Source organism: Nelusetta ayraudi, unplaced genomic scaffold (assembly GCF_046127955.1).
Source record: "Nelusetta ayraudi isolate G7.1 ecotype Tasmania unplaced genomic scaffold, CSIRO-AGI_Nayr_v1 ptg000151l, whole genome shotgun sequence".
In the NCBI taxonomy this organism is placed as follows: domain Eukaryota; kingdom Metazoa; phylum Chordata; class Actinopteri; order Tetraodontiformes; family Monacanthidae; genus Nelusetta; species Nelusetta ayraudi.
In genome coordinates this window covers 2,544,440-2,564,934 of record NW_027466201.1, presented here as the reverse complement: position 1 = coordinate 2,564,934, position 20,495 = coordinate 2,544,440, and the positions used below count along the sequence as shown (strand labels likewise).

General features: G+C 44.2%; 2 protein-coding genes across 7 annotated transcripts; one reads left to right on the top strand and one right to left on the bottom strand.

The window, feature by feature from the left end:
- Positions 1-1,256: 1,256 nt before the first annotated feature.
- On the bottom strand, positions 1,257-10,275 carry hmgn3 (high mobility group nucleosomal binding domain 3). 3 transcript variants are annotated; one of them, XM_076013468.1, is made up of 8 exons: positions 10,054-10,270; positions 7,643-7,693; positions 7,379-7,408; positions 5,436-5,486; positions 5,141-5,239; positions 4,859-4,958; positions 3,413-3,488; positions 1,257-2,597 (listed from the first exon to the last, which is right to left on the bottom strand). In XM_076013468.1, exons 1-8 carry the CDS (start codon positions 10,066-10,068, stop codon positions 2,594-2,596), a joined length of 426 nt encoding a protein of 141 aa, XP_075869583.1. In that variant the 5' UTR covers positions 10,069-10,270; the 3' UTR covers positions 1,257-2,593. The 3 variants fall into 3 exon arrangements, with proteins under 3 accessions (XP_075869583.1, XP_075869584.1, XP_075869585.1); XM_076013469.1 differs by lacking the exon at positions 7,379-7,408 and having other exon boundaries at positions 10,054-10,275; XM_076013470.1 differs by lacking the exon at positions 3,413-3,488 and having other exon boundaries at positions 10,054-10,268.
- Positions 10,276-13,580: 3,305 nt separating this feature from the next.
- On the top strand, positions 13,581-20,458 carry enpp5 (ectonucleotide pyrophosphatase/phosphodiesterase 5). Of its 4 annotated transcripts, none has more exons than XM_076013432.1 (5): positions 13,581-13,828; positions 15,386-16,287; positions 16,746-16,922; positions 18,032-18,467; positions 19,318-20,458. In XM_076013432.1, exons 1-4 carry the CDS (start codon positions 13,785-13,787, stop codon positions 18,433-18,435), a joined length of 1,527 nt encoding a protein of 508 aa, XP_075869547.1. In that variant the 5' UTR covers positions 13,581-13,784; the 3' UTR covers positions 18,436-18,467; positions 19,318-20,458. The 4 variants fall into 4 exon arrangements, with proteins under 4 accessions (XP_075869547.1, XP_075869548.1, XP_075869549.1 ...); XM_076013433.1 differs by lacking the exon at positions 19,318-20,458 and adding an exon at positions 13,950-14,004 and having other exon boundaries at positions 18,032-19,254; XM_076013434.1 differs by lacking the exon at positions 19,318-20,458 and having other exon boundaries at positions 13,581-13,739; positions 18,032-19,254.
- Positions 20,459-20,495: the final 37 nt, after the last annotated feature.

Below are 20,495 nucleotides of genomic sequence, written 5' to 3'. Positions count from 1 at the left end.
TTTTGACTCATTTATTAAGAAGAGCTATGAAGTTCAATCAACACACAATTGCGTCAGTGTTTTGGCAGATGTGTAATGCATTTTGACCAGTGTAAGGGATGTACTCACGTGAGGTGATTTCATTGCTGGCTTTATTTTGATAATTACAAATAAGGAAATTCAGGAAGTCAATATATTTATCAACCTGTTTCAAAACGAAACAGACAGTGTTTGTAATCTGTTGCCAAATTTTGTGATAAGAATGTAACTAGCTTTGCAAGCAGGCATGTCATGTTTTTTTTGTTTTTTTGTTTTCAAATCATGTCTGACTCAATTTGGGTGTCGAGAAATTCTATTATAAATGACCGATACAAACCCTCACAAATCTGCATCAAGGAAAAACAAAACATGAGAGGTGCATAAGACTGGTGGCGACTTGGATGTTTCTTTTGGGGGCAGTTCTGTCACCAAAAACAGGAAATAAACTCGTAATAGTACTGAAATGAGAGAAGAAAATATTGAAGAGAGATAGAGATAGATCCTGGCACCAGGAGGGGGGTTAATCTTTTATGCTATCAAATTTGGTGAGAATTTATGGGTTTGAATTTGGATTGAAAAAATAAAAAAATAGGGTTTCATCCAGTGCAACACTCTCTCTGTTCCCAAGCTGGGTAGTTGGGCTCCGTCCCTAATCATTACAAAGTAACCTATTAAAGCATAATATACACCATATTTCTTAGGTTTGGATGCAATGTAACAAGCTACTGCTGCACCTTTAATCACATATCATCACTACCCACCTGTACATGTAAAAAAAAGAAGAAAAAACAAAACTTGTCCATCACTGGCTCAGGAGTGTCAGCGATGGCTTGTCCCTCAATGAAGAGGCCGTGCGGCTTCATCGGGTCCCACCACTCTGGCAAATGCTGACCTTTCACTTCCTGACACAGCAGTTGTATTTAACACTGCCACGTGCCCCTGGCGACCTCACACACACACACAGATAAGCACAGTGGCGGCTTTGTGTTGGTTTAAAAGTAACACTGAACATGAAAGCAGCTCTGGAACACAAGCAGAACATACGACATGCAGCAGTGCTCGGCCACTGCCCGACTTTTCAAAACTACAAAGTTAGCATAGCTGTATGCTTGGATAGCTTATGTGTTTGTTTCTTCATCAAAAATAGGTATTTTTGAAACACGGCCGTCAGCAGAGTGTTGTTGTGTGAACACCAACCGGAGAAAAGACACCAAAGAAACAACAGGGGGAAAACCATGTGACATCAACTTTCTCTTTTATTTCAAAATAGTCTCCCAACAGGGTGAAACTCAAAGAAGCCCGGTGGGCCCGAAGCCAACAGAGCCGTCCAGAACAGAAGCACCACTCATTATTGCTATGTCACTGCTGCAGGACAAGGCATTCAGAGGGTGGAGAGGAGGAGAGGAGAGGAGAGAAGGAGAAAAAAAAAATGGGGAAGAGGTGGGTGGACAAGTAGAGGGGAGGTGAAGTGAATGCAGTCAAACACAGAGGCCTAGAAACACACATACTCACTCACTCCAGCACACACACACACACACACACACACACACACACACACAAGGAGAAGGTAAAACAGAGGAAATTATTCTACAGACACTTGTTAAAGAAAATAAATGCTGCAGATGTTCTCCAACTTGACAATAAACTATTCTTGAGTCAAATTTCTGCAACAAAAATCCTCAATTTCGGCAACGGTAGGGCCCATTTTATTCAGTACATTTTGTAGAAACTGCATACTGAGATATTGGCATACCTGGTTTTTAAGATCCCAATCAATTTGTTCTGAGAACTTGTGATGTTTTCATCAAACTATAAAAAAAAATCCAAGCCAACTCCACAACAGCTTGTAGCAGGCAGTTGCACTTCCACATTGGTGGACTGGTTCCCATAATGGGGCCACATACCATGAATACTGCAGGGGTGTTGCATGTCTCTGTTGTTTGTAACATCAGCAAAAAGAGGCTATATCTTGAAAAAGCCAATTCAGGTAAAAATAAAATAAAAAATAAAATAAAAATAAATTAGAAATATATGCAATCAAAGAGAGACCTACAGTATATAAAAAAAGTCAAATATTGTGCAAGGTCCAATAAGTTTCGTCAATTCCAGTAATTTTCACCCCCTTGTAGTTTTTGAGAAAAGTGTGGGTTGCAACACTCATATATAGCTGCTGGGGTATCTGTCCATTTATGGGCTGTTTCAAAACAGATGAAGAACATCTGCAGTCGTCTGGTAAAAGTGGGAGGAGGAAAAAAAAAAAAAAGAAAGAAAGAAAACACGAAGCGGCATTTCTGTCCCTGTGCATCTGAGAGACGGACAGTGAAACAGGAGGCGGGTGGGGTGCTGGGGAGGGGGTGACATATGAGGACACATGAGGAGTAATAACGGCTGCTGGCTGTCCTTCTTCTCTACTATCACAAGTCTAAAAAAAATCTTTTAGCATGGTACAAAAAGTCGTCAGTAAAAAAAGATGCTTTGCTGCCAAGGGAGGTGGGGGGGGAGGGGGGTTAGGCGAGTCGGTTGGACGCGCCGTGTCTTCATGCCTTCTCCTCAGTCGCCTCCTCCGCCGCCTCAGTTACCTGGAGGGGAAGAGCGCACAAGCGTGAGACACCGTTCGGGACGCAGGCGGGTTGTGGCGCCGAACCGGCGAGTGACAAAAAAAATTTCACACGACAATAATAAAGTCCAAAACACTTATTTTGCTTTAAATATGATACTTAATATTTTTGGAAATACATAACTTAAGTTATGTATTAAGAAATATAAGTAAGTCATATTTTGGTGACATTGACCTACAAGGGTTGGCTAGCCAATGTTCTCCTACCTACGTACAACTCGAGTCCTACAGGAGCACATTTTAATCAGTTATTGTTGACGTGAAAAATGTTGCTTTTACTGTCTTAAATGCAATTGGCTCCTCCAATGAAGTCCGAGACACAGAAGAAAACTCGGTTAAAAAAAAGTCATTTTAAGAAATGAGCGCTAAAAATACATGATTTATGGTGCACTGCGTCTGCGCCTAATGTTGCTAGGTCACCTAAGGTAATACTGCAACATATTTGGCAAACTAACTATCCACATATTAGCTTTTTGCTCATTGATAAAGCAAATGAAAAAAAAAAGCACACGCTTTATTCAAGCAGTTGCACCTCCAGATTTGATCAAGTTGCCATGTTTAACTTGTGAGTTCTTCCGAAGTCGCAAAGTTAATAGCGATTCCATCCGAGCACTGACTACAAATTCATGAGTGAGATATTTAACCAAAACGCTTTCAAACATTTGCTGTCGTCGTGTGGTGCTTAGCAAAGCGTGTTTTATTGCAATCCCTGCACCGTAAAGTAGTGAACTCTGTTATGTTTTTGCAACAAAAAAAAAAGTGAGGTAAATGAATAACCTGCGGCTGCGTCCAGAGGCGAGCCGTCGGGGGACGGTGGGGGGGCTCATCTCTCGCCCCGCAGCAAATGTCACACCTGTCACATGTGATCAGCTCATCTGTTATACATGTGAGCTATTCCAGTTAATACCTCCTCAGTTTTTCCAACACTGATTTTTGTAAGCTGCTTAGCTACTGAGAAAGGCCCTGCCTATTAATAGTCCACCAAACACTGTGTCTACCGTTGTCAACAAACGGGGGAGCAGTGGGGTTTTGCCATTCATCATGTCGGCACGTTAAAAAGGTCGTAAAGATAGCAGACCAGACCACTCATCGGTCAATTTGTCTATTTCCTCTCCTGCTAATGGTAAGTTATGTTCAGAAAATTAAATTCTCCTTCATTTCATGAGGAACTGAAGCCTCCACACCGCTGCCATCACTGTTTGCAAGCTTGTACAAGCTTGATGCCTCTGTAAGTCACATGATCTATTTGGCCGATCAGAACGATCCTGGAGAACGTCACTTATTGACACGTCAGGACGCACACAGCTAATCAGGACGCAGGCAATAAACTCTTTTCTACAATCGAAAGATTTGCTATGAATCGCGTTTCAGGTCACAGTCGTCCTGTTAGCCGTTTTAAAGGCGTTTATTTCTGTCTTGCGATCTATGGGAAAAATCCTTTTTCGGCCCATGAGATTTTTTTCTGCTGCAGTACCTCGAGTGGCCACTGGGGGAAAGAAATCGGCCATATTGCCAGTCCGGTATCCAGTTTTTATAATACATGCATGGTAGCTCCCTGCCTCTTTTCCTTCAAAGGACGACCATTGGTCCTGTCTAACTGACATGTAAGGACTGAGTTCGGGAGCTTTTAAAGACGGATCTGCCAGAATTCATCCTTGTAACCTCTGCCATCTAGCTACCCCCTACGGAATTGACAGGCCAATAAACGTAAGAGGTTTTTTTTAAAAAAAATTAACGTTTCCCAAAAATGAGATTAACAGACGGCCAATACATCCGCAGCACCGGCGCGTGTTTCATACGCCACTTTTCCTCTCGAGCGAATGGCGGTTTAAGGGACAGTCGGTGCGCTCAACCATCCGACAAAACATGGCCCGTTCACACGCCTGTTTTCCTGTTCCGGAGCCAGCTGCCCGTGAAGGCAGCGAGCTGAACGGGCCGCATCACAGCTGTGCGAGCACAGAGCCTCCCACTCACAGATTAGAGAAAGTGTTCCCCAAGCCCACTTCACTGCACCCGGCCAACAAAACTTTGAACATCCCCAACTCATCTCCCACCCCCTTTTTCACGTTTTTATTTTTAAAAAATATTTAAAAAACAAAACAAAACACTGCACAGCACTCCAAAATATTGTGTTAACAAATTATACAAGCAATGAGTTAGTGGCCAAACACACACACACACACACACACACTCTGAAGACGGATTAGGAACACTCGAGCGTACCCTTAACTCTGACTGTCACACTCTGCCCTCGCACTGACATCAAGGAGGGAGCCGTGCTTCTGATGAAGGACACGCTGACAGACGGACGAGACACGTAGATCTGTGTGTGCGTGTGTATGTGTGTGTGTGTGCGAGAGCGCATGTGAGCAGATGTGTGTGCAACAGGGGTGGTTTGTGTTTTCACGTTTGGACAACAATTTACAAAAACAAAAGGGGGGAAATTTGTCATTTTCTTGTTTTTCTCCGATTCCCATTTCCCCCTCCTGCTTCGTCTCCTCGTACCTCATTGGTCTTGGTCTCTCCATTCTGAGCGGGGCCGTCCTCCTTTTTCCCCTTGGTGCCGGCTTTCTTTGCTTTCACCACCTTGTCGTCGGCCACCTTCTGCACGGGAGAAATGGAGAGAACTTACACACCGCACATTATCGAACACACTGTCAGTATTTGCTATGTTTTCTTGCATGCGGACCGGGGAGCCTCCTCAAGCCTGCAACCTTCGGCACAATCAACCAACCAGCAGGCGGCTTAGCCTGCTGTAAAGCATCAGTCACTGGAAAGTTTTGCGGTTTGCGTGATTTACCTTGACGATGGCCTTCTTGGGCTTGACCTCAGGCTTGGGAGGAGCAGGCTTCTGCAAGTCAGTCACAAGTCAGTTGGGCCGCATTAAAACACGACAGTCCAGTTCCATTGCTAACATCATCTCCCTCCCTGCTCCCTCCGCTGCGTGCGGCCAACTTCACACAGTCAACAAACGCCACCTCCCGACTCTTGAAGTGGCAGAAGGGGGGTTGTAAAGCTCCGGTGACGTGTTTGTGCATTAAACACGAGTATGTTTACACACTGCTGTCAAACTGCCACTGCAAGTAGCTGGGCCTGCAATGATTTGACGACGTTAGCGTCCTCTCCTCGCCGGCTAACGTTCTCCCAGCAGACATTGATGTTAATTTTTTTTATGTTAATTTTTTTTATAGTAGGCAGATGTAGCTCTGAAATTGTGGTGGCAGTCTCCCGCTAACACTACATTACAGACCACTGTTAAATAGTAAAAGTAGAAAGAGAAACACTGCCAAGTATGGATGTTGACCATTAATCGATTAATTGTCAATTAAGAATTGAATCGATTAAACAAAATTAAACAAAACACTAAAAAATTTTTTTTTACACAGGTATATAATATCATTATAACAGTGTAGTGGCAGGAAAGAGCAATTCACCTGCAGATACTGTGATGGTCACTTGAAGTGAACTGGTGACGTGACCCCATATGTCACGTCTCCTTACGTGTAAATGTAAAAAAAGTGTTTCCATGACAATTTTGCGATATACCTATGTATCGCTACGTCTAAAAACCACCTACGTAAAAACATTTTTAGTGATATTTGAGAGGTTTTTCGAAGTTTAGGTGTTTCCATTACCAGTTTGTGGATATTTAGGTTTTGCACAATTCTAGGGGTAATGGAAACGCAGATACTGACAATCAAATTTGTCTTCCATAAAGTTAAATGTAGACAGTTGCAGGGAACAAATAAAATAAAATAAAAAAATAGCCAAAACTGCGCTCGACCAACACAACAACAAACGTGCTTTTAGCTCTGCAGACAAAAAAACAGTGCCTTAGCTGCTGCATGAACAGTGGAATGCGGCCTGAGCTGCCTGAAGGTGGGCAGTGAAATATCGACTCAGGATTCATGCAAGAGGTACTAATAGAATAATTATGTAGATCAGTTCAATACTTTGGGAAACACTCCAAATTCCTTAGTTACACTTTTTTTGAGGGTCCTTGGGGGCAAAGCAAACTTATAGCATAGCTTCGGATTCATTTTAGGTACAGCCAATTTAGGTAGGTCCCAACTCTCTATTTTCCAGTGCGGTCAAATCAACAGCACAAAGTATTTTGAATGTGCAACATGTTTTGTTTTTTCTTCTTGGTGTCCAGGAGAGATGTCGGGCTATATTGGGAAAAATATTGAGCAAGTGAGTGCATAAGAAAATTGGGGGTGCTTCCAAAAACTTTGAACGGTCACTTTAAGGCCAACATGCAAAAGTACGAACCCACAAAACTCTCAACACAGACATGCTCAACATGCAAAGTCCAACATGCATAACAAAGGGCCTGCAAGACGAAAATGAACTTCACGACATATACTAACAACGCTCAGCCAATCAACTGAAGATTCTGCACCAGTAGCGTTTTTCCAATTTCGAAACTACAGATCAAATTAAGCAAATTTAGAAAAGAACGACGCAGCTACAAACTATCACAATGTCACAGTGCAGTTTAATCGTGCAGCCCCTCACATGAACAAGGATCCTCTCGACGTAGAGACACACAGAAACTGGACACCCGAGGCCCGAAGAAACCTCAGAGAGCACAATTATGGGATGCGAGAACGTCGTCGCTCAGATCCATAAACTGCGCGAGGACTCGACTCCGGGCCCGGGGTAACACGAGACAGCGAGGACGAGGGAGGCAGAGGACAGCCGACAGAGGTGAAGACAGGGGAGGGGAGAGCCGTGACTTACCGCCGACAGCCTCTCTGACCTTCTGGGGGGCTGGTGAAGCGAGAGATGGTCAGTGATAGAGAGACAGTGACAGAGAGAGGGAGAGACACATGGACAGAGATCAGTTGCACCACTGCTGGCTCACCTTGGCGGCTGCTGCAGGGTTTCCTACACTCAATTCTCTCTCTCACACGCGCACGCACACACATTTTCAAAACACAGCACTTCTGCACGCCAGCACACCCACACACACACACACAGAGTTTTTTGGGGTTTTTTTTTTACCTCTTGTTTCGTGACTTTGGGGGCCTCCTTGCCCTCGGAACCTTCTGGAGACTGTGGGAAATGCAGTGATGAATGGAGAGACTGTTAACAGGAGAATATGTGACCCTCACCCCCCCAGCCAGTGCTAGTATCTGTGCTATAGTCATGTTTACGCTCATTTTCAGTAGAGCCTTGCATGATTCATTATCAAAAAAAGGAATAAAACAGCATATTTGTCCCTCGGTTTACGAGGCAAATAACTAGACTAACTAACTAAATGTTTTCTCCTGTTTGTGAAGTCACTTTAAAAAAAAAAAAAACAGTAATATTTTCCATCATATTATTCATGCAACTCAAGAGACTTGTGGCAATACCCTCAGGCCACTAAAAAATATGTTTTATCATCACGCAGAACAAACAGCTTGACTAAATGAATACCTGCAATATGTTATATTGCATGTATGTATAACTTCATTTTTATACTTTAAATCCACAAAGTCAATTTTTGCCCCAAGTTACAATCACATCCTGGTCCCTGTGTCGGAGGCGGAGCCAACACCTGGCTGGAAGTGTCGCTAAACAGGGGGAGGTGTCAGCGCTCTTTGTAACATCACAAAGGGCTGATTTCCAGAACTGCATGTTTGGCTTTACATTTTGTAAAAAGTGTAATTAAGTAATTGAATATGTATAAGCCTCAATGTACACATATCTATTCATTTTCTGCAAATTGTACGTAGACACAGAACTGCACAGACTTTTTATTTTTTGTATTATGTTTATATTGAGTATTCTTCCGTTTTTGCACTATTTTCTCACAGTGGTTACTTTTGTTTTTTTGTTGTTTTTTTTTTACACTATATGCACAGGTACTATTCTATTCTAGTACCAAGAGAAGTTATGGATGGACTTCATTGTTTTGAGGTGTGAAACAGATTATTGGCGGTACACTTTGGTACAGCGCTGAATTTTGCATAAGGGATGGGACCCATGCAAACAGGTTGTCTGATAGGTGAAATTATTAGATATAAGCAGAAAAAAATAAATAAATGTGCAGCCTTTTGTGACGCAATAAAACCCCTCAATTTTCACCCGGAATCTCCCTTTGTTTAAAACCTCACGCGCAGGTTTTACAATCTGCGTGGCCTCGGTGCATTTCTGAGGTCGCTTAACGGACAAATAACAGACCTCATCACTTGATCTGCAAGCAACAGATCCAATGCAGCGTGCATAAAACAACAACAAAGAAAAAAAAAGAAAAAAAAGAAAACAGCTCTGTTGCCTGCAGCAGCAACAGCAACAGCAGGCAGGCAGGTAGGTGAAGACGGTGCACAGGAGGGCCCGCCAACCCCTCTCCGTCAAGAACAGGGGGAGGAGGGAGGGTGGGGAAGGGAAAAAAAAGGTTGGTGAGCAGGCAGGTTGGCATTCACGTCATTTACATGTGGGCGACCTCCGCCCCTGGAGGCCTCCCCTATTCTCTGTCCTCGGCGGCAAAGCTGCTGCTGCTGCAGACAATGGCAGTTTTTTTTTTTCCCCTAACGGTGGGCGGTAGAGAGACAGACAGACAGACAGACAGAGAGCCCCAGTTTGCATGTAAAGCTGCTGATACAATGGTCGAGCGATGGATTGCCTTTGGGCTCATGTCACGGCCTCGTCGAAGCGCAACGTCAATTGTCTATGATCCCCACTCTTTCTTTTACCTCCCCACCTCCTCCACCCCCACCCTCCCAATTCACTCTCTCTCTCTCTCTCTCTCTCTCTCTCTCTCTCTCTCTCCATCTGGACGTGGCTTTGGTTCGGTCGGCTTGGCGCCCGCTGTTAATCACCCAAAACACAAACAGAGGAAGCGGCGCGGGGGGGCGGGGAGCCCCTTTTGACACGACTAGATTACAACATTATGCAATGCACCCCCCCTCCCCCCCGCGCCCCTTCACCTCGCTTCCCCTCCCCGAATAACAGGCGAAATGGTCGTCCCGCACGTCTCCACGGGGATTTACGTATCCAGCTACCTATCTATCCATCCATCCATCCGACGGCTCCGCCTGCGCGCGGCGGAGCGGGAAGTAGCGCACGAAGGGAGCAGATAACGGACCGAGACTAGCACAAGGGCATTAATGGTTAAAAAAAAAAAATGGGGGGAAAGCACGAGTAAAAAAAAAAAAAAGAAAAAAAAAATCCCATCTACTAGGGGCGCGTTAAACGCAGAGAGGAGAGAGGGAGTGAGAGCGAGAGAGTGAGCGAGAGGGAGAGGGCGAAGGCGCTTCCTAAAACTTTGGCATCACTTCACCTGTTTCGACGAAACCGCGCGCGGTTATTTTTTTTTCCCCCACCCTCTCTCTTCTTCTTCTTCTTCCTCCCTCGAGCGCGAGGTCGATAAAAAAAACAACAACTGTGCAACACAGTGAAGTGAGCTACATGGTACGAACGACACTCACCTTTCTCTTCGGCATTTTTCCGGGTTAAAATTTTTTTTTCTCTCTCCAACGAGGAACTAGCAACAAGCGAGGTGTTGGTTGGACAGAGACAGTGTCGGGTCAGACCTCCGAAAGGCTTCCAGGAGAGGCGAATTTCAACTAGCGGCGGAATACAGGATCAATATCTGAGAGCACCTTCGATATTATGTTGATTATATGCACTCCCCAAAACTCTGTACCTCCCATAGCCATTGGGTAGAGGGGTCAAAATCCTCTCATGCGCCGACTCCCTATTGGTCGGCCACGTCGCTATGTTAATGTAAGACGAGCTCTGATTGGCCGGGGCTTATCAGGGGGGCCCCGCGATTGGCTGCGCGCTCTTTGTGCGCAGGCCCCTTCGGTTCGACGCTAGCTTGGGAGGGAAAGTGGATAGGGGCCAATGAAAGCGAGGCCCGATCTCGGTGGATCTGGGTAATGTAGGATGAGAGAAAGAGAAAGGAGACAGCGCAGAGATAATGTCGTAAATAAAGCACAATGGGCCAGGAAAAAAATACGAGCACAATGGCCCAGTGGCGCTCATAGACGAGCTCCAGAAAGGGTTGACGTGCTTTGTGTCTTACAGTCTCATAAAGAGCGGGAGTCGACCAGTCATTGCATCAGTACCCCATTACTGCAAAAGGCACCCTGTTGAGGCATGGTGCTAGAAAAACTTGGAACAATAAATGAAACACAATTTGATTTAAAAGAAGGGGCCATGTTGGTTAATGGTTAATCCTGTTTGTGTGGCTGCAACAGGCCAGTGTTTGTCAACCAGGGCATGACATTTTGTATTGAGATGTATGCAGTTTTGGGTACACAAATGCATTTGAATGCATTAGGGCGGCAACAGACCTATTGTAAACGTTAGCATTACGAGTCTCTCACTTAATAGCCAGTCAGAGGGGCTATTTCCACTACCTACACCACAGGTGGGCAAACTTTTTGACTGGTGGGCTATGTTGGGTTCTAAAATTTGACAGAGGGGCCTATAAATACGTCTAAGGGATGTGTAGAAAACATATGTAGCTTTAATGTCAACTGAAAATTAACAAAAACAAAGTTACCACAAAATATGTCTTTGAAGCCCCACAGTGTTTAGTTGTTCATTGAAATGACTCTGAACACTGAAATGATGGATGAAATACAGCTATTTTATGACTTACTTACTATTAATATCATTACCGTTCGGCGGTCCGGATTAAAAACTTAACGGGTCGCATATGGTCCCTGGGCCGTAGTTTGCCCATACCTGTCCTAGAGCCTCCTCACAGCATCACAAAGATTTGAATTCTGTGAAACCATCTTATCTTAACATCTTTGTTAATATTAAAAACCTAGTGGAGGATGTTGAATAAAATACAAAGTGATGAAACGTGTTACACAATTGCAGTGTTTGTAACCTATAGGCAAATGAACTAAAGCTCCTGTAAAACTTGTGTGCCTTAGGTTTAGGGTTCAGGGTAGGGTCTTTGCCACATGTGCACTGACAACAAGTGAGCGAGGCCTAGGAGGTTCTTCTCAAGGAGCTGGGCCAAACATGTTGGCCAACACTGACGTTAGTACGAACAGAACAAACAGGTCATTAATCTCACTGTATACCTGGTTCAGTAATCATCGATGTCAGCAAAATTTTTCTTTATTACAACCTTGCAATGTTTTTATATTGCATTTGTATGTTCTTCCATGTTCAGGTGCACATTTCATGGCTTGTCCATTTTAAACGCACAAAAACACGGTGCTGCTAAATCCATCAAATGTTGCCTGGATATTCTTGAAGCGTCAAAGCAGTCAGAGAGTGAGAAAGAGCTACTGCACTCGCACAATGCACACAGAACACGACAAAACCCCTTCGTGTTGCCACGGGTGTGAATATACGACTGTTCAAAAGTCCACCCAGAACACACACGAGCAGGTAGTGCTTGATGGCTGCGCCACTGTTTCCACGTAGATCCACAACGTCAGCTAAATTGGTGGTGGAAAACACAATGAGCAACATGTACAACACGTGTATATGGAGAGGGGTACAAAAGGGACATGCACTAAAAGAACTATTCCAAACTGTCTCTGTTCAAAATTCGTATCAAGGATCAGAATCACTTTACTCTTTCATTTATTTATATTTCATAAATGGTATGTGATGTAAATAAGTAGTCTAATTCTTATTTGATAGCTTTTGCAAAAAAAAAATAAAAATAAAATAAAATAAAATTCTGAATTCATACCTGGTTGATATTTTTTGTTATACCTGTAAAAGGAATATAAAAAAAAAATGCTGTTTTATTGCTCCGGGACCCTCCTGTGTTGTCTTGCTGCAGTAAAGGCCACAAGATATTAAAGTTGCTAAGATACAGTTGAACTGTAGTGCTCTGTATCAGACCTTGAAATAAATAAATAAAAAAATCTGTTGGTCCATAGATAATTCCTTTATATTCATTCATATTAAAATATTTTAGAATTTATAGTCTTACCAAAAAAAAAGGCTTTTAGGGTCACCCGTCATATAAAATACACCTTACCAATCTGCTTTCTTCTTCGATTCAGGATTATTTTTTTTTCGGTCAGGCTTTTGTTTCATTCTTGCAGACTAACAAGTCCCTTGTTTTGTCCCCTTCTGAATATGCAGAAGGTCCAAAAAAAAGAAAAAAAAAGAAAAGAAATCAGCAGATTTGTGCGTTTTTATGCCCCCAAAATCAAAATGTGAGTGCCGGAAGGCTCTTTTTATGGAGATTCATGGCCTACATATAATTATGTAAGGCAGTATTACTTGAGTCTGGGCTGAAAATGATTGTGGGAAAATGTCTTCACCTTGCCACGCTAGTACCTTAGTAACCAAACATTGTCTTCCCTTTGATGTCTTTGGTAGCTTCTGTTGTTTGGTCAAAAATGTTCACTTGGCCTTAACATCGTCGCAAGCTTTCATTTTTCACATTTTAAACATCCACAGCACCAGTAAACTAAACCGCCTCTTTGCTGGGATCATGGAGCTTGCAAGTGACAGAATACGTTGAGATGCCATTGAAATGTGGTGCTGTCATACAGACCGCGACTGACACCTCGTGGATGAAGCCGGTCATAGCAGGTGGGGAGGAAAATATTTCCTTGCGTTTCAACATGCGATTATACTAAAAAAAAAAAGAAAAAAAAGAAGAAGAAGTAAAAAAAAAAAGAAAAGAAAGAAAAAGTCGTTGACAGAACTGGAGCAGAAATGTCTAGGGCGAACGCTATTTTTAGACCAGGATGTTATTTTGAGTACACATGACATCTTACATGTCTTTATGGCGACGACCTCCTCAAACTAAGATGAGACAAAGGGTTCATTTCCCCCCCTCTTCATTTTAGGGCTTGCTTTCCCGACCAGTCAAGAATAATAATATGTGTGTATTTATATCGCAGGAGACCCCATCTTGACCCTCCCCACAACCAACCTGTCTGATCCCCGCCCCCCCCCCAAACCCCTCCCACCGTTCTTCCTCATTTGCGCATTACGTCATTGAAACTCACGCACCGAATTCGCTGAATTTGCGGGGATGCAACTCTCCGCCAGACGCCGGGAGAAGCCGGGCAGCCGCTTTTCTTTCACGCCTCGTTTGGCTTCCGTCTGTTAAAAAAAAAAAAGAGCAACGGAGGTGACAAAAATAAAAATCGAAGAATATTCAAAACAGCATCAGGTTAGTGGGCGGGACTTCCTTTGTACGTTGTTTTGTTTTTTTTAAATGATCGCTGCGCAAGGCGAGCCAGTGCAGGATCAGATAAGGAGGTAAGCTTGTTGACAGCGCATTGGTAGCATTTTTTAAATGCGTGCATGCCTTATGTTTTGTCGTATGTGTCTGTCGTGTATATGTAGAAATGCTGCTGTTGTTTGTGTGTTGCTGTTGCAGGCGGATGTGTAGCTGCTAGCCCTGCAGGCTGTAGCTCGGTTCCTGGTGTATTCTGGTGGTGTGTTTTCTGTCCGTTTTTTTTGTGTGTGCTTGACTTGACAGGAGGAACTCACTGTCACTGTCAATAACTACACATGAATCTGAGTAATAAATGCCAGGCAATCTTCCTATTATTATTATTATTATTATTATTATTATTAGCCACATTTCCAGTGACACCACTCTGCTCTCCTGGCCCATACTGCTGCTCCTCATGTCTCACAAAGCCGGATGTACTAAATTAATCAATACAGCATGCTTCTAACAATGTGGATTCACAGCCTTTTAAACAGATCTCCTTTCAAATGGGCTGCATCTTATTATTTTGACTGTATAAGAATGAAAATAAAAACCACATGCATCGTAACAAAACTATCACACGCTCAAGTTTGAAGATCCCCTTCTGTGTATAAAAAAAATTCAGTCCAAACGTATAATAAAAAAGGCACATACTCCATATTTAAATGAATTGTCAAAGGCACTTTGTTAAAAAAAAAAATAAAGAGGACAAACAAACAAACAAACAAACAAACATCTGGAAGACTTGGCATTGTAGTCTATCTCCGAACAGCAACGTCACCACAATATTATCAACCAAAATATCTACTGTGGCCTCTTGTCAGGAGCCTAGCATGCCTATTCCAGGAGCATATAAACTAACTTGCCATTTTCACAAGAGTTCACATGAATGCAAGTCTAATTTAGAAAGTGACAGCGGTTATTTCGTCCAAAACTCTGGCGCGGTGTCGCTTGTGCTGTGTAAAAGTCAAGAAGTGGGTGAAAAGATGTCAGAGGATCCTCATAGCAGTGAGTTGTAAATAGGTGAAATTTCAATTATGGGTGATCTAACCCTTCTCGTCTCAGCAGTCGGAGGATAATGAGGCCATTAGCGTTCTCCGAGAGGGGTTTTGTGGTCATATTGTGGAATTATTAATGTGGCGTTAATCCACAGACACTGCTTCTGAATTGCATGCTCTGATAAACACATCAGCCTTGTGAGTGCTGAGTCACTGTGTGCTCTGAGACAGCTCATTGTTTGGAGTCAAGTCTAGGAGTGAACGTGTATTGTAAGTATTTTTGGAGGGTTTTTGTACGTTTTTGTTGTTGAAACCTCTTAAAAAGGTACTTATTCCGAGTGATTGGCAAGACATGACTGTTGATTGAATTTTTTTAACTGCCATGAAGCTACTGTTTTGCGCAACTTGTGCTTTTTAACATTCAAGCACACTGGCAAAACAATGGAAAGACAACCCAAACGTTGGTTTGCCGCAAAACTTGATTGCTGAAAATCTTGCGAACCTGTTAATGTTTTCAGGATTGACTATCTACGCTAGACTGTTGTCCTGGCACTTCTCCCGATTAAAACGTATTGATTAACGCAGTGTGTGTGTTTGCAGGTTGTCTTCACGCAAGATGCTGAGCTGCTCATCGCGAGTGGGAGGCTGCAGTCCTCTGTTCAGTCTCTGGGCCCTTCTGCTGCTGCCTCTGGCCTCTCTGCATCGACTTGACCAACACGGACCCAGGGAGCACAGTTTGAGGGAGAGGTCCAAGCTGCTCCTCGTGTCTTTCGACGGCTTCCGCTGGGATTACATCAACCGAGTTCCCATGCCTAACTTTGACGCCGTGGCGAAAGACGGCGTGATGGTAAAGCAGGTGGAGAACACTTACATCACCAAGACCTTCCCCAACCACTACAGCTTGGTGACCGGGTTGTACGCGGAGACGCACGGCATCGTGGCCAACGAGATGTACGACCCTGCCCTCAACCGTTCCTTCTCCATGGAGACGGACAGTATTTACGAGTCGCAGTGGTGGGAGGAGGCGGAGCCGCTCTGGGTGACCATCCAGAGAACCGGAGGGCGGAGCGGGGCGGCGATGTGGCCGGGGTCTGACGTGAAGATCCACGGCGTTTTCCCCAACCAATACCTCCTGTACAACGCCTCCGTCTCCTTCGAGAGCCGGGTGGAGCGGATTATCGAGTGGTTCTCAGCACCCGGGGAGGAATCGGTGCATTTTGGCGTTCTGTACTGGGAGGAGCCGGACGAGAGCGGGCACAAACTGGGACCAGAGAACCCTAAAATGGACCGGGTCATCGCCGAGATCGACGAGAACCTCGGCTTCCTTGTCAACGAGCTGAAGAAAGCCGGGCTGTACGAGAAAGTGAACCTGATAGTGACCAGTGACCACGGAATGGCTCAGCTCGCTGCCGAACAAATCATAGAGCTGGACCAGTATGTCGACAGGGACCTGTACACCTGGGTGGACAAGAGTCCAGTGGTGGGAATCCTGCCTAAAGAAGGTATCACTGTCAAACATCCCACCACAGCCACTGTTTACAAGTTTTTGACTCTTTGGCCTTGTTCAGACTGCCAGCCAAAATCCGATTTTTAGCCCATCCAGATTGAAACTGGATGGCTGTTTTGTAGTCTGAACAGTCACAAATCACATAAAATCCGATTTTTGCAAAGCCGATTGAAACCACCGTCGGGACATAGTTTCAAATCGCATTTGGACAGATGCGTCTCAGTCAGAACAGCTCCAAACACAGGACACTTACAGCAACCTGTCAAATGGGTCAATAATGTGGTCCCGTCTGAACAGAGCCAGATCCCATTTGGACACTAGCTAAAAACAGTGCGGACAGTCAGCTCTAAAAATCGGATTTGAATCAGATTCGCCTGCAGTCTGAACGCAGCCTTTATCTCAAAATCTAATTCATACGTATTTTCCTGTCTGTCGAACACCTCTGTCCTGCAGGCAAGTTTGACGAGGTGTACAATAACCTGCAGGACGCTAATCCAAACATGGCCGTGTACAAGAGAGAGGACATCCCAGCCCACTTCCATTACCGACACAACGCCAGGATCATGCCCATCCTCCTGGAGGCCAAGGAAGGCTGGACCATCATGCAGAACAGAACTGGCCAGTTCATGCGTACGTACTGAAAGGAACCATCAGTATTCCGCTTGTTCCTCAGGGGGTTCAGAACAGCAGCTACTGCCTTCTCTATTTATAGCATCACAGTCACCCCCACCCCACACACACACACGTTTAACTCACTGAGCTAGATCCAGTGCGTGTAATGCCAGCTGTAATTAACAAAGAACGCCAGATTTATTTTCCCATGGAAACAGCAGGGGTGTTGGTGTGTGGGTTTTGCAGGTTTGTCGTGCAGCGGCTACCAAAATGCGCTAGTTTTTTCTCACTTACTGTGTTTCAAATGGAGCCAGGTATTTTTAAGCTCGAGATTAAACGTTGTCTGCCCGTGTGTGCCGATGGGGGCAGAGTACTCCTTTCCTGTTTCCCTGCTAAAGACCACATCTGATAGTCCTACTGCTTAATCCCCCACTTGTTAATCAGTAAAGTGACCTGGTGAGTGCTGGTGCTTGAGGGGAAGCTGCTGCCGTAGAGCACCACAAGAATGCTAAAGAATTTTGCAGAGATGATTTCACATATTAAAAGTCATAGGTGCACCGCATGTAGTTCAATAATAAAGAGCATATTTACATGCTTGACCAGCCAAGCAGTAACGGCAACACGGGCCAGCTGCAGTTGACAGGGCCCATTTTGGAAGGTGTTGTTTTCAGTCTCAGCAGAGTGTGATCGTGCTTTAAAGCAGCCTGGTTGATTTGTTTTATTTTGGTAAACAAACAAGTTTCACCATGTTCTTGCATTGCACGCTCAGTTTAGTTTGTGATAGGATCGAAGGGCAGTTGAGGTGAAGGTGAACTGTTCATTTTCACTGGAATAAAATGGCCATGGTTGGGAAGATTACTTTGCAAATGTAATTGGTCACAATTATAAGTTACCTTACTGGAAATATTCCAATTACTTTATCAAATTAATGTAAATAATTACACTTGATTACGTTTTGATTACTTTTCTGAATGTTGAATAAACGCTCAGGCTACGCTCCAGAGAGAGACAATTGAATGGATGAACCATTCAGAAGCTCGTTACTCCCCAACACTGGCAACAGCAGCGCCAGCAGCAGCTCTCTCTAGGGGGCGTGTCCTAACGTATGTCTGGTTGTCTCTCTGCAGTGGGCAACCACGGCTACAACAACACCCTCAAGAGCATGCAGCCCATCTTCTTGGCCCGCGGACCGGCCTTCCGCCAGCGCTACACCAAGACCTCCATGCGCTCCATCGACCTCTACCCCCTCCTGTGCTACATCCTGGCTGTGCCCCCGCTGCCAAACAACGGCTCCCTCTCGAACGTTCAGGACCTGCTGTCACTGCAGCCGACCCAGGCCCCGAGCCCCAGCGTCGCCCCTAAGGCCGAGGAGAACTCCTCCGCCGCCGTCGTGGGCTCGCTCCTCGGCGTGGCAATGGTCCTGGGCTTCCTGGTGTTCTTCGTCAGACAAGTGACCCTCAAGCAGCTGCCGTCGCTGAGGCACAGGAGCAGGGAAATGTCGCAGCCCCTGCTGCATGACCTGCAGTTGTAGCGGGAGAAAAGGAGCGGAGAAAAGAAGCGGAGGTATTGCTCCCCAAGCTAGTCTGCTCCATCCAGAAGCAGCCCCTTAACACCACCCTTATACGACGGCTTTTATTTTTTCCATTCGCTTGGCTCTTATGAAACCTCCCAGTCGTGTACAGGGTTTCGCGCCGGTAGTTCAAGGGTGTTGGGAAATGTGGAGGGAGTGCTTCTGGCGTAGGTTTTTCTTTAGAATTCAGTGGGCTTTGTGTAACTCAGCTTTGATTGTGAAATTCATCTCATCCTTTTCATCGTCGCTGACTACGTAGAAGGAAAAAGAAAAAAACCCAAAACCGACAACAAAAACAAAACAACGGTAGTAGTAGTAACTTCAACGTGCGGTGCCGAAGGGGCGCGAACCATTCGGTGGTGAAATGCATGCAGGTGTCAGTATGCTTGTTGAAAGTGTTTCTTAAGGTGTGTGGAAAAAGGCCGGCAGTGTCACGGGGGTGGGGGGAAGGCAATAATTGTTCAAATTAGGGACGGACGCGGGCGAAAGTATGCACTCGTTCAGACAATCCTTTATTTTTTGACAGGCATTGCACTCATTTGCACACAGGACCACAGAACAGTGCCTGAGAGGAGGATTGTGTTAAACCTCTCTGCTAAAACTGGAGATTCGCTGTGTCGTCGTGGAGAATGACGTTGGGAGTTTTATTTGTGCTAGCTGAAGCATATTGGCACCTTAAGGTTCTCATCTGATACAATTTTTCTGGGATTTTTATTTATTTATTTTTTTCACCCAGACTTCATTGGAGCAGCCTTGTATGATTAATCACCCCCCCGCCCCCCCAACAAAAAAAAAATACCCCAGCAGATTTAGCCCTCTGTTTGCAGTCCCCTTTCTCTCTAGGTAGTAGATTCCTGCTCCTGTTGCTGATCCCGACGTGTTTGGCACAAACACTTCTCATGCAGTCCAAGCACAGAACCGAGACGAGTCTGAAACACGGACGCTGTCGTTTATTGCATCATTTGTATTTTCGCTGATTGGCTGAGGCTATTTTTGAATGTTACTTGGAAGCAGATGCTCCGCTAATGTTTCACTCACTGTGCCAGGGTACCACTCCTACGTGTGGGTCATTCTAAACCTCGTGGCGACATTACCATTTGCCTTTTAACTCCAAAGGTGTGAAAAAAAAACAACCCCTGTTTTTTTGAGGGTCAGTCTAATTCTGTTTTGTTCATTGTATGTTTGCGTCATGACATGTAGATCAATGTGCTCTTCCCTCCTCGTTCACATATTGACTGTCAATGCCATGATCTGTAGTCATAATAGTTGTGAAATGTGAAGTGCAATTGCTATTGGCCAGTATTTCTTCTTAGGAACTTTAAGGGATTGTTGTTACTGTTTGTTCGAGAAGACTATTTCGTCACAGCAAAGAACTGTCCCCCTGACTTGCACTATAGAGAAACTAATGAATGATATATGACACAAAGGGGCAGCGGCGAAAGGCTTTTCAGATCATGTGTGATTTGCACTTCCTAATGCGTCTGCAGTTGGTATTTCAGGCAGGAAAACAAAATACATGAGGTGCCTCTTACCAAAATGTTTTTAATTAGCTGAATCCTATAAAGAAATTACACCAAATCTGCATAAACAATAGTTATTCTAATCTTATTTTCAGATAAATCTTTATGCTTTTGGATGCACTGACTTATACACTGTCCACAAAACGTGACAGACATCACTGTGATATATGCTTTGTACAAATGTTAAATTCAATAAATTATAAACTTTCAATTTATTGTAATCTTAAATTTTTCTGATCACTCTTCCCCTTGAATTGTTGAAGGTTGAATGAAAATAACCATATATTTAAGGTATTATAGAAATGTTAAAAAAAGAAAAGAAACGACTTGATTAGATTTATTTCCGTATGTTATTGACTTGGATTTGAAATATGTGCATTTTAATGTGATTTTGAAACTGAAATATCTTTGCCATGTTGATGCAATCAGTCTTCTGAGATTAAAGGGACTTCTGTGAGAAATAAGCTGTTGTGTAATTTTCTTTCTTCTTCCTTTCTGTCG